Raw genomic sequence first — 14105 nt, forward strand, 5'->3', positions numbered from 1 at the left:
TTCAGTAAAGAAAAAAGTGCATATTTGGTTTTATTTCTCTAGTGTTGTAATACGTGCTGAGTTTAATTTCTTGGGGTTCCCAGTTCAATTTATATTTATTTTCAAGTTTTATTTCAAGTTTCAAGTTTTATTTCACATTTGATGGATCGCCTATTTCGAAATTCTAGGCGATGTACATAATAATATAATATAGAAACTTTAACCAAATTACAAAATCAATTAAGACTCACATGAAAGATAGGGAAGGAGGGTAAAGTTACAATGTGGGAGAAGAAAAAAACAAAAAACCAGGGAAGAACGAAAGGTAGGGTAAAATTTATGAATAAAAATTTATGCGTAAAAAATTTATGCATTAAAATTGTTTAAGGGCGTCCTTTAGTTGTATTATAAATCAAAGGCGTCCTTAAATAAATAAGATTTTAAAAGCTTTTTAAATGTTATGATATCACTTTCAATTCTGATGTAATGGGGAAGGGAGTTCCACCATTGTGGCCCTGCGACAGTAAACATTTCAGCTCTTCGTGTTCCGATGACTTTTAATGATGGGACAGTTAATAAGTTTTGATTAGATGAGCGCAGGGATCTTTGAGGTGTGTATGGGATAAGTGATTTTAATATAAATTGTGGTTCGCTGAATGTGAGGGTCTTAAAAATTAGGAACATCAGCTTGTAGAGGATCCTGTGGTTAACTGGTAACCAATGCGCGTCAATTAATAATGGGGTGACATGATCGAATTTTTTTGCATTGTAGGTTAACTTTATGGCTGTGTTCTGAATGATTTGCAGTCTTCTTTTTTCTTTTTGGCTGATATTTAAAAAAAGGGCGTTACAGTAGTCTATTTTAGTTATGATGAATGAATGGATTAAAATCTTTAATGATGAAGGATAGAGAAATTTGGAAATTGATCTTATCTGTCGAAGTTTGTAAAAACAATGTTTAACAATGGAAGAGATATGTTCATGATAAGATAAGTTATTTATGTATTGTATTGTATTGCATTTATTATAGAGTGGTACCTTGGAATCCAAATGCCCCAGAACTTGAACGTTTTGGAATCCAAATTTTTTTTTGTAGTAAATTTTGCCCCAGAATCTGAACTCTGCTTTGAAATCCGAACGCCCTGCACATTGTATGTGTGTGTTTCTGCCCCAGAATCTGAATGCTGCTTTGGAATATTTGTTAATATTTTACCTTGAAATCCAGTGTATTTACTGTTAAAATTTGAGTTTATCAGACCCAGGAACGGATTAATCCAATTTCTATTATATTCAATGGGAAAAATTGTCTTGGAACTCGAACGGAACACGAACGGGGTTCTGGAACGGATTAAGTTCAGATTCCAAGGCATCACTGTATTTGATATACCACTTATACATGAGTATTAAGCAGTTTACAAAACGAAATACATTAGGCACTTTGGACTTCACTTTCTGTCCCGAACGGACTCACTGTCTAAACTAAAGCACCTAACAGAAAAAGAACATCATTCATATAGTCAAAGATAAAAATAGAAAGATGAGAAGGAAGAAGGAGCTCCAGAGAGATGTAGAGAACCAGGGAAAGTGAAGCAGAGTGGTTACATTGTAGAGAAAATGATAGAATAGTAAATCTAAGATAAATATAAATTACTATATCAGGCATGAGAAAAGAAATAGAAAAAATAAAATAGAATAAGACAAACCTAGCAAAATAAAAACAAAATAAGATATGAATAGTTGGAGAGAGAAATTACAGTTAGTGATATCAGTGGGATGGTGCAGAGAGGAGAGGGGATCGAGGGCTCCTTCCTTAATTTCTGCCCTGGGCTCCAGCCATGTGGACTCTTACTTTTATTAATAAAATTGACACCTGTAATGAGACTTATACTAGGCACCCTCTTATAAATTATTCTCTAGCAGGGCAATTCTGTTAAGTAAGTGCTTATGTGTGCACATATCAAAATTCTGCTTAAGCACTATTCTGTAAATATGTGTATAGCATATCTTATAGTGCATATTTTACAGGTAGATTCTGGGTGGATTGTGGGTGGGACTCATACTTATGCGCATAACCTATAGAATACTACAGGTTATATGTACTTAGGCATGCACTTCTTATGCCTAAATTATAAGCAAGTATTTTCAGTATCCTTGTGACTCTGGGCAAATTGCGTAATCCTCCATTGCTCCCAGGTATACATACAGAGTCATGCAAAAGTTTTGCATCACCTCTGAGTAATACTGCTGCATATTATATACTGACGTGTTCAAAATTTTATACTCTATCAACCTGCACATTTTAAATTGATTTAGGAATTCAGATTTAAGACTAATAATGCATAAACTGCGGAATGTTGAAAATAATGATATTTTGCGTCAAAACCGGATCAAAACAGTCCAATCAGATCACTCCATTTTCAACCAATGGCGTTAGTTTTGAGGAACCAATCATAGCGCAGCATTCACGCGCACATATGGCGAAGCAGGAAAATCAGTTTTCATAACCATCTGCTACTCCAGTGACACATAATCGCAACATGGGAAAAATTAGAAATCTTTGAAAAGAAGAACGTGTGACGGTGGTTGTACTTAATGAAAAAGGCTATTTAAGCCAGCAAATTTGCAGCCAGGGTGAAGTGTAATCAAAGTATTGTCATACGCTTGCTCAGAAAGAAAAAAAAAGACAGGAAATGTGACTGACAGGGCTCGAAGTGGAAGACCACGCAAATCCACTGTGTGAGAGGACAGGGCTGTTCGCCGGATCTCAGTGACAGATCACAAACTCACATCACTAAAATTGTTAGCCAAGTGACAGGAAATGTGTTCAGTGAACGTATCTGCCTCAACAGTATGTTGGGGGTGCCTGGAGTTTGGCCTATGTGGCTGTAGGGCAAGAAAGAAGCCATTGGTAACAGTGTTGCAAAGAAAGCAACGGGTTGATTGGGCTAGAAAGTACAGCATGTGGACTCCAGAGGTATGGGAAAGCGTTCTCTTTCTATATGCCAGCCAATGGCACTGGACGTTTTCAGGTGATTGATGGCATGATGAATGGTGCCAAGTATCTCTCCACTTTGCAAAACGTAATGTTTCCATCTGCAAGCAGTTTCTTCCAGGGTGACTTCCACTTCCAGGATGACAATGCACCCTGTCATCGGGCAAAGATGGTGACAAAGTGGATGACATCGAGCCATATTCAGCGACTGGAATGGCCAGCGCAGTCACCAGATCTCAATCCAATTGAGAATTTGTGGAATAATCTTGCTGTCAAGGTGTTTAGAAAACACCCAAAAACAAAGGTTGAGTTGATTGAAGCACTGATTAATCTTTGGCACCATGTTGTACAGCCAGATGAACTTCGAAAATTGGTTCACTTCATGCCTCAACGCTGCAAGCTTTTGATCAAGAACAAGGGCTGGCCCATACGTTATTAGAATAGCAGAAAACAGCCAGTCCTTTTTAGGGCTACCTCCTTTTGAAGGGGGTTACAGTTAAAATACAAATAAACTTAGTACATATTGAAATAGCTAACGTAATCCATTTACGAAATATCAACATTTTTTGTCATTCTGCAGTTTTTTTCGTTACAAGTCTTAAATCTAAAGTCCTAAATCAATTTAAAATTCACAGGGTGATAGAACATAAAATTCTAAACATGTCAGTATATAACATGCTGAACTAGAAAAAACCTCCCAAACCCCAAGAAAGGAAAATGACTAGGGGAAGGAGACAAAGACTAATTGAACACTCAATCAACTGTGTTAGAAATTAATAAATGCTTAAGCGGGAGAGCCCTCAGTCACACAGTGACCACTGGGAAACCCCAGGGAAAAGCTGACGCGAATTTACACCCAGAAGAGTGTTAACTGCAAAACATCCCCGGGCTCTCTCCACATAATAAGTGAATAAATAAAGTGCAACAATAAAGTGCAGTATGTGTGAAAAAATAAGATTAAATAAAAAAACACACCAATGAATTAAGTTGAAATTTGTCTCTATCCCCCAATCATGGGGCCAAAAGGAAAATGAGTGTCCAAATCTAACCAAGCTGAACACAAACTAGAAGAACTTAGCTTCTCCGTGTGTAGGCAGTCAGCAAAAGATGGCTTCGTCCTACGGGACTCCGTTTCGGGGGTGCACACCCCCTTCTTCAGGAACTCGACTGCGCTGGGTCTCTCAGTTTCTCCGACACAGCTTGGAAAGCGAGGTAGAAAATGGCACTCAACTGGAGAGGACGCCTCCAATTTAAACTGCAGACACAAATGTAATTGGTTAGAAAAGTCAGCTGACTAAACAGCTGACATGCCGAATCTGTAACTATTGAATGAATAAGAGAATACACTGAACTGATATAATCGTTGAGTCCACATGGGGACAAAGTTTGAAGTTCAAAGATCCAGTATCCAGGTTTACAAAGATCTTAATTGACTGGCTTAACTCCTTGGACTCCAATTTGAGATTCACCATGGAGTCAAATTCTAGCCAAATATCTTTCTTGGATGTGTGGGTTATCAAATCTGATCACACTTTAACCACTACACTATACAGAAAGACAGTCGAGGTTAACAACTATTTAAATTACACGAGCTGTCATCCGACCAAATTGAAACAATCATTACCTATAAGTCAGTTTCTTCGTATCCGCAGGTTATGCACTGACATCAATGAGTTCCGAAACCAAGCTCGCAAGCTGTTTACCAGGTTCAAAGAGAAGGGCTATCCACATCGTGTTCTCCAAAATGCCTACAACCGGGCTTTGTATGCCAACAGGGATTTGTTGCTTTCCACCACTCCAGCCCAAGAAGATTCTGGCATCACTTGCGTTTTAGCGTTTTCTGATCACGCTAGGAGGGTTGCTCAGTGTGTGCGGAAGCACTGGCACATTCTTCAGTTGCACCCAGTTTTCCAAGATTTTCCCCGTATTGCATATTCACGTGCAAAAAATTTGTCAGATTATCTGGTTCATTCTAACTATTCCAGCTGCAAGGGGATTTCCAGTCGCGATGGTCAACATTCTAAATGCAATGACACATGTGACATCTGTAAAACCACTATCGAAGGGAAGAGATGGCAACATCCCAGGACCAACAAATCCTATATTCTCAAATCAGTTACTACCTGCAAATCCAAGTACGTTATCATATGCCCCTGCAGTATGATATATGTGGGCCGGACACAGAGGATTGTCAGGACCCGCTTGATTGAACATCGTTCACGGATCAATACCCAATCCATGAGTGCCCCCATGGTTTCTCACTGTATACAGTTCAACCATGCTTTTCAAGATCTTCGCTGGTTCATTATGGAACAAGTGTTTGAAGACCATCAGGGGGACAAACTAGCTTGGCTGCAACGTAGAGAACAATACTGGATCTTTGAACTTCAAACTTTGTCCCCATGTGGACTCAACGATTATATCGAATGGCAATATATTTACTAGTTCAGGTTTACAAAGATCTTAATTTTTGTCTGCATTGTCCTGTCAGATGCCAGTTATTATTGTTACCATTTTTCAGTTCAGTGTATTCTCTTATTCATTCAATAGTTACAGATTCGGCATGTCAGCTGTTTAGTCAGCTGACTTTTCTAACCAATTACATTTGTGTCTGCAGTTTAAATTGGAGGCGTCCTCTCCAGTTGAGTGCCATTTTCTACCTCGCTTTCCAAGCTGTGTCGGAGAAACTGAGAGACCCAGCGCAGTCGAGTTCCTGAAGAAGGGGGTGTGCACCCCCGAAACGGAATCCCGTAGGACGAAGCCATCTTTTGCTGACTGCCTGCACACGGAGAAGCTAAGTTCTTCTAGTTTGTGTTCAGCTTGGTTAGATTTGGACACTCATTTTCCTTTTGGCCCCATGATTGGGGGATAGAGACAAATTTCAACTTAATTCATTGGTGTGTTTTTTTATTTAATCTTATTTTTTCACACATACTGCACTTTATTGTTGCACTTTATTTATTCACTTATTATGCGGAGAGAGCCCGAGGATGTTTCGCAGTTAACACTCTTCTGGGTGTAAATTCGCGTCAGCTTTTCCCTGGGGTTTCCCAGTGGTCGCTGTGTGACTGAGGGCTCTCCCGCTTAAGCATTTATTAATTTCTAACACAGTTGATTGAGTGTTCAGTTGGTCTTTGTCTCCTTCCCCTAGTCATTTTCCTTTCTTGGGGTTTGGGAGGTTTTTTCTAGTTCAGTGATTTTTCTGCCTCCATTTTTGTAGGGTTCATTTTTTGTTCTTTAAGTATATAACATGCAACAGTAGGCATCAGAAATATTGCTGTGATCCAGCATGAAAGACAGAACTCAGAGGTGCAAAACTTTTGCACGGCTCTTTATGTAAATTGCTTTGATTGTAACCACAGACAGGTGGTTATATCAAGTCACATTCCCTTTCCTTTCTCCTTACTGTTTACATCCATTATCCCCCCCAGAAAAGAAAGGTGATGCACTCTGAACATCAAATTGATTAAACATGTTTGGAACTCATATGGCATACATTTCAAATTGATTTTCAGTAAAGTGCAATGAGAACTGTGTTGTGCATTTAAAGCATGGAAAAAGCACTTAAATACATACAGTATATGAGGCACTGGTCAGCATTCTTGTGCCTGATCCTAAAGTATTAACTCTCCAGTGCAAATTAGAGCTGAAAAAATCCAAACCCAACGTGTTTATGGCGAAGGGTTTCCTGCACATCAGTGGTACGCATATAAAAGAAATGCCTTTTGAATTTTTTAGTGGCGCTCTGTGGATTTTAGAAAACTAATTTGTTGAAGTGTGATGAAAGTGGCCAGGCACTTATGTAATGAAAAACACATTGAGAAATGATTGGGCCCATACATCCAATGAGAAATTGCTGCTGCTAGTTGTACAAAAGTAAAGTGCCCTTGCACCGTGCTCTGGATTTTTCTGCTCCTCGGATCCAGCTGTTCACAATTACAAACCCTAGAGAGGTTGAGTTACTTTCAATTGACTGAGCCTCAGAGACTGATAATGCAGTTCAGATGGAGTTTTTCTTAACGTGCAGATTGTTGGATTATTGTACATTCTAATTAAGGAGGGTATGAAAATGGAGACATTTGAGTTGATACGTTTAGGATGCTGCTTTTGGCTGCAGTGGTATATAAAACTTACAGGAAGTGCTGAGGAACTGGGAGTCTTCAAAAAACATGGGTATTGAATCCCTCCCCCCCCCCCCATTTAAGGTAAGGGATTGCTAAAAATTATTGCAATACATTGAGTGGTGTCTAGTTTATTTGAATATAGTTCATGAATTTTCAGTACAGTCAAACCTCAGTTTACGAGTGCACCGGTTTGCGAGTGTTTTGCAAGACGAGCAAAACATTTGCAAAATCAGCATCTCGGAGAGTGAGTTTGACTCGACTTACGAGCGCCGGCATCCCCCCCAGCGATCCGGCATTCCCTCCTCCCCCCCTGCCGAGCACCGAAACAACATCCCTTACCCCAATTGGGCACCGGCACCAGCACCAATGCACAGGACATGCCGGTGCCCGAAGATCCTCCCTCTTCTGGGTTGGGCTGGGCAGTGCATCGGAGCTCCTTCCTCTTGCCTGTGCTGAGCTGGGCTGGACTGGCCCTTGAGCATTTGCGCATCCTCAAGTCCTACTGGTCTCGCTCTCTCCGATTCAGAATCTCAGAGAGAGCGAGACCAGAAGGCCTTGAGCATGCGCAAATGCTCAAGGCCCAGTCCAGCACAGCACAGGCAAGAGGAAGGAGCTCCGATGCACCACCCAGCCCAGCACAGAAGAGGGAGGATCTTCGGGCACCGGCACTGGCATGTCCTGTGCGTTGGTGCTGGTGCCGGTGCCCAATCGGGGTAAGGGATGTCATTTCGGTGCTCGGGGGGGGGGGGATGTATGATCATGGGGATAGAGGAGTGCGAGCGGAGGGGGGAGGATGCCGGTTCACAGGGGGGATGCCGGATCATGGGGGTGGAGGGGAATGGAGCAGCGCCGGTAGCCTCAGGTGGGGGGGAGGAGGAGGAGGTAGAACGAATCAAAGCGAGTTTCCATTCATTCCTATGGGGAAACTCGCTTTGATATACAAGCAATTTGGTTTACGAGCATACTTCTGGAACGAATTATGTTCGTAAACCAAGGTTCCACTGTATTAGCTCATGGTGTGTTACATTCAGATTCAATAGGTCAGTGGTCTCCAATATATGGTCCCAAAGTCCACCATTACAGCCCTCAAACAGCTGGTTGAAATTCTCTTCAAATCCTATAAACGCATGAATTTCAATCTTGCCCGCTTGATATAGTAATTGCAAACAATCTCTTAAGTGTGTTAGTGTCTCATTTATGGAATTTGCTACTGCTGACAATCAGAATTAAAATGAGTTTCTAAAATATATCCTTGAAGTATTATAGAATCAATATTACTATTAATTTTTAATGTTTAATAACCAGTCTGAACAAGTAAGTGAAGGCAGTTTACAAAATTAGTAGCATCTCCCTAGGGCCACAATAGGCACCTGAAATGTAGACCAGCAAAATGCTGGCCTACATTTCAAATATGTGGCTGCTAAACTGGTTGCAGCAAGGAAATCTCCCTGCCGTGATCAGCTGAGCGGCAGAGGCCATGGCAGGGAATACCCAAACCCCACCGCAAGTCGACTGGCAGGAGGGATGCCCACTCCCTCCTTCTGCCATCCCTGAACCTCCCCCCACCTTTCCTTTTTAGAAATAAATTGCAGGATTCACCTGTTCTAATAATAAGAATTAATATTCTGCCAAAATATTCCAAAACTTAAGTTGTAGGAAGTATATTTTCATCACTGAGCAACTTATGTTAATTTAAAGGGACAGCAATGTTTTTGTACTGTACCAAACACATAACAGCGCTCAGGATACCTACAGCACCTTTGGTAGATATTTTAATTATTTTTAAAACTTAAAACTTTTTATTATATTAGTTTATTAAGGAGCTGGTCTCCTTTCCAGTCTTCATATGCACTACTGGGCATGCTCTGAATTTTGGCACCAAAAATGTCCCCCCTTTTAGCTCCCAGCACTCGCTAAGGCTTAAAATTAATGAATATGTGCACAATCACGCATGTGCGATCACACAAAAACATGCAAATCGTGTCTTTAATTTGGGCCACATTTGCCCTCCTTTTTCTGGGCCTCCCTGAGCCCCTTTCCACCTATAAACACTTATTCATTGGAGACAGTGTTTAATTAAGCTCCAGGAACTTTCCCAGAACTTCGGACCACCTTCCCCAATGACGCACATGCGCATGACATCATACATGATGTAATTGAGCATACATGTCACCGCGACACTCTCGGCCTGACCCCAGGCCTCAGTAAAGGCCTGAGCCTCTCCTGCTAGGGCTGACTCTCCTTCTCCCCAGAAACAGCGATCAGGAACAGCCGCATAGAAATTCCGGATCCAATGATTGTGCCGGATGCTTTCCCAGAATCCAGACCTTAAAGCTTCTTTCTCTTAGGGCTCCTTTTACTAAGCTGCGCTAGCGGTTTTAGCGCAAGCTTAGCGCGCACTACATTGCCCCGCGCGCTACACACTAACGCCTCCATAGAGTTGGTGTTAGTATTTTCCGCATAGTGTAGCCCTTAGTCTCAACCCTTAAGATGTGTTTTTTATTCCTGTAGTATTTCTCTTGGAGGAACTATCTGGCAATTCCTTTAATTATATTAATTTTCAGGAAGATTTTAACAGACTTTGGTTTTAGTTTCCCTTTTTTCGAACATTTGAGTTCTTAACATCTTGTTTGAGACGTCGTAGTTGCCAGTAGATATGTTTAACAAATTGATATCAGACCTTTAATTTCTTACTATTTGTCTCATTGTTCCCCCCCCCTCCCCTCGTCTCTTGCCAGATTTGGTAATCATTATAATGTTGTTCTAATGTTTCCTGTTTCAGGTGTTCCACTCAAGCCCAGGAAAGAGCTAAGCTTTGGTGAGCTGCAGTCTGGGCAGATGGAGATTAAGTGGTCTTCCAAATTCAATATCTCAGTTGAACCTGTGATTTATGTAGTACAGAGGAGGTGGAATTTTGGAATCCATCCCAGTGAAGATGATGCCACAAACTGGCAAACTGTGGCACAGGTCAGTTTTACATTTACAATCGTACTTCTCTGTGAAGATTTCACTTATGTTTATTTTGATAATGTACTTTAAAGTTGGCATCTGTTCTATGCAACCAATACGAGGGAAACTCGTGAGATATGTAAATGGCTATTTCATTATTCAAAAAGTAAGGAATGGAGGGTACTTAGACAAGACAATGTGAAAAATCGCTCCATTAAATTAAAGCCTAGGGGAATACATTCCCCAAAAAAGCCTAGGGGAATGCATTTGCCAAGCGAAAGAAAAAGCCTCAGTTTAAAGGAGAGGTGTACCCATGCTCTTCCACCCTGCCATCAACGGCAAAAAAACTTTCACTAGTGATGCTTAAACAAAACAGTGAGGGGGTAATAATAAAAAAAAAACGTCTAAAAAGTGTCCTAAGTGGTTACTTAGACGATCAAAATGCCTGATCGTCCAAGTACCCATAACCAAAGCTGTTTTTAGACGTATCTACATAAGAACATAAGAACATCCAGTGAGATCATCAAGTTTGCAGACGATACAAAACTATGCCGGGCGATCAGATCGCAGGAGGATAGAGAGAAACTCCAGAGCGACTTGTGTCGGTTAGAAACATGGGCGGAGAAATGGCAGATGAAGTTCAATGTGGAGAAATGCAAGGTAATGCATTTAGGCAATAAGAATAAGGAATACGAGTATACAATGTCAGGTGCAACTCCGGGGAAGAGTGAACAAGAAAAGGACCTGGGTGTACTGATAGATAGGACCCTGAAGCCGTCGGCACAATGCGCGGCAGCGGCAAAGAAGGCAAATAGAATGTTGGGCATGATAAAGAAAGGAATCTCGAGTAGATCGGAGAAAGTTATAATGCCGCTTTATAGGGCAATGGTCAGACCACACTTGGAATACTGCGTCCAACATTGGTCTCCCTACCTAAAGAAGGATATAAAACTGCTGGAGAGGGTGCAGAGACGAGCAACAAAACTGGTGAAGGGTATGGAGAAACTGGAATACGAGGACAGACTTATAACACTAGGATTATTCTCCCTTGAGAAAAGGAGACTGCGTGGGGATATGATCGAGACCTTCAAAATACTGAAAGGAATCGACAAAATAGAGCAGAGAAGATTATTTACATTGTCCAATTTGACACGGACTAGAGGACATGTAATGAAGCTAAGGGGGGACAGGTTCAGGACTAATGTCAGGAAGTTCTGCTTCACTCAGAGAGTGGTTGACACCTGGAATGCCCTCCCAGATGAGATTATTGCGGAATCGACCGTCCTAGGCTTCAAGAGCAAACTAGATGCATATCTCCTTAAGAGAGGCATGTAAGGATATGGTGGACTGTAAATTACGACAGGTGTACACCTGGCAGGGCCTCCGCGTGTGCGGATCACCGGACTTGATGGACCGAAGGTCTGATCCGGAGATGGCATTTCTTATGTTCTTATGTTCTTATGTTCTAAAACTCATAATACCAAAGAACTTACAACTTAATTGGGTGTCTCAGACTTTTAGAGATAAAAAGGTTGATTTTAAATAGAATTTACAAATCAAGAGTTGAGATATTAAGGTGGAAGCTTGTACAATTTCAGAAAATGATCTGCTGACAGAGCTTTTCCTAAAATAGTTACAAGAATAGAGATGTGGCGGTATGGGCTAGTGGTTAGAGCTGCTGCCCTAAGCACCCTGAGGTTAAGAGTTCGATCCTAGCCTGCTTTCTTGTGACTCTGGGCAAGTTGCATATCACTCCATTGCCCCAGGTACCACACTTTGATTGTGAGCCTGCTGGATAGAGAGGGAAAATGCGAGGGCGAATCAAAAATTAAAGGCAATTGTTAAATTACACGATAACTGGAACAGAGCTAGTAAAATACAAAATATGTACTTGCATATTACCTGTTGGAATGTTCATCCAAGCACAGTGCAGTGCTCAGCCTTTAGTCATGTGGAGCCACCAGGTCATAAACATGGACACTCCACTGCAATATTGTACCATTAAAAAACAACATGCAGTAGTGTGCTTTCTTTGGGCAGAGGGAGTGAAACCTGTGGAAGTTCACAGTCGGATATTGACTCAGTATGGACATAGCACCATGAATCAATGAAATGTTTACGAGTGGGTAAAAAGGCTTAAAGCGGGAAGAACCGGTTGTTCTGCTCATCCATCAACATCGCACACACAAGATCACATTGACAGGGTAAATGGGTTCATAGACAATGGCGCGAAAGACAAAAGCACGTGCCGACAATTGAGCGCAGCGCGCACCGCCGTGCCACTCTAAATTACAGTTTTTAGGGGCTCCGACGGGGGTTTTTGTTGGGGAACCCCCCCCAGTTTACTTAATAGACATCGCGCCGGCGTTAGGGGGGTTTGGGGGGTTGTAACCCTCCACATTTTACTGTAAACTGAACTTTTTCCCTAAAGACAGGGAAAAAGTGAAGTTTTCAGTAAAATGTGGGGGGTTTCAACCCCCCACAACGCCCCCACAACGCGGCATGATGTCATTTAAGTAAAGTGGGGGATTTTCCCCACACACACCCCCGTCGGAGCACTAAAAACAGTAATTTAGAGCGGCGCGCTTTTGACCTGACACCGGGTAAATGCCTTGATTAGAGAAGACCGACAGATAATGGTGACTCAATTGGCTGCAAATTTGGATATCAGCTATGGATCTGCATTTGCCGTAATGCATGATGAATTGGGATACAGAAAAGTCTGCGCATGATGGGTTCCCAAACAGCTAACTGATCTACACAAGTAACAGCATATGGAGGTTGTGACCCAGTTCCTGAGACGGTATGAAGATGAACCGAGTATTCTGGAGAGAATTGTAACCGGCGACGAGACATGGGTGCATCACTGCGACCCAGAGAGCAAAAGACAAAGCCTGATGAAGTAAAGGAAGCGGTGCTCACCTGGCTTGAAAAACTTCTTCTCTGCAGGAATGCAGAAACTAGTTGAATGATACAACATTACATTACATTAGAGATTTCTATTCCGCCATTACCATGCGGTTCAACAAATGTGTCATCTTGCATGAGGACTATGTGGAAAAGTAATATGTTGTCCTTTCATCGCATTTGCACCTGCACTTCCGCACTTTCTTTTGTTTTGGATTTGGACTTGATTTGGATTTGCTTCACTCGATTCCTGGACGGCCCCGGAGCTCACCTGCTGCCTTGGCTTCACTGGATTTTTAAGCTAAGTGATTTCTTGAACATTTGCCTTATGAACAGAGTGAATTCTTTTGACTGTCCTGGTATTTGCATTTTTTAATGTTTTTTAGCTTATTGTCTGTTCAGTCTCTGTACATGTATGTTTTCTGATGAAATTTTGATGATAAGAATGAAATTAATAAAATGTTTAAATTATTTATAAATTAGATTATTTTATTGCATTACACTAATTTTTCATTTACTTATAATAATGCTTATAATAATGCTTTCTTCATAGGGGATTCTTTATTTTGATTATATGAGTTATCGTTGAATCCTTTTTCTTTTGAATTTTGTCTCTCAGTTTTGTTTGGATTGCCACTTATACATACATACATGCAACTATACATCTAAATGCCATTATTTACATGTGGAGATACTTCTAAAACAACCCCCTAGGTATATTACTCTCTTTAATCCTCATGCCGTGATTCAGTTTTCTGCCAAAAATGTTATATGCATTCAGTGATCTTTTCAGTAAATGTTTAGGACATTTTCAGAATTCCAGGCAATGAAGAGGCAAAAAAAAAAAGGCTACATCAGAGCATACATTTGAAATGAGATGTGCCTGACAAGATTTAAAAAAAAAAAAAAAATGATTTCAATCAAAACCTATATGACAGTTGTTTTAAGTAGGCCACTTTACAATTTAACAGTAGTATCTTATGAAGTTCAGTTTCTTTTTCAAACTTTTACCAATCAGTTCAGTCAGGCATCTCATCATTCTCTCATCACTCATCAGTCATCACAACTCAAGCTATGAGAATGGAAAATTCAAAGGCAAACAACATCTTTAAACAGGCAGCGGTGCAAATTTTTGATTCAGTAGCTTTTGGTTT

At 41.0% G+C, this 14105-nt stretch overlaps 1 protein-coding gene across 1 annotated transcript in view; it reads left to right on the plus strand.

The window, feature by feature from the left end:
* ANOS1 (anosmin 1) overlaps positions 1–14105 on the plus strand; it is a 336486-nt gene that overhangs the window by 224066 nt on the left and 98315 nt on the right. The window contains exon 5 of the mRNA XM_033950370.1: positions 9878–10062. Within this exon, the coding sequence (XP_033806261.1) occupies positions 9878–10062 (185 nt within the window). The remainder of the gene's footprint in view (positions 1–9877; positions 10063–14105) is intronic.

Source organism: Geotrypetes seraphini, chromosome 6 (assembly GCF_902459505.1).
Source record: "Geotrypetes seraphini chromosome 6, aGeoSer1.1, whole genome shotgun sequence".
Classification (NCBI taxonomy): Eukaryota; Metazoa; Chordata; class Amphibia; order Gymnophiona; family Dermophiidae; genus Geotrypetes; species Geotrypetes seraphini.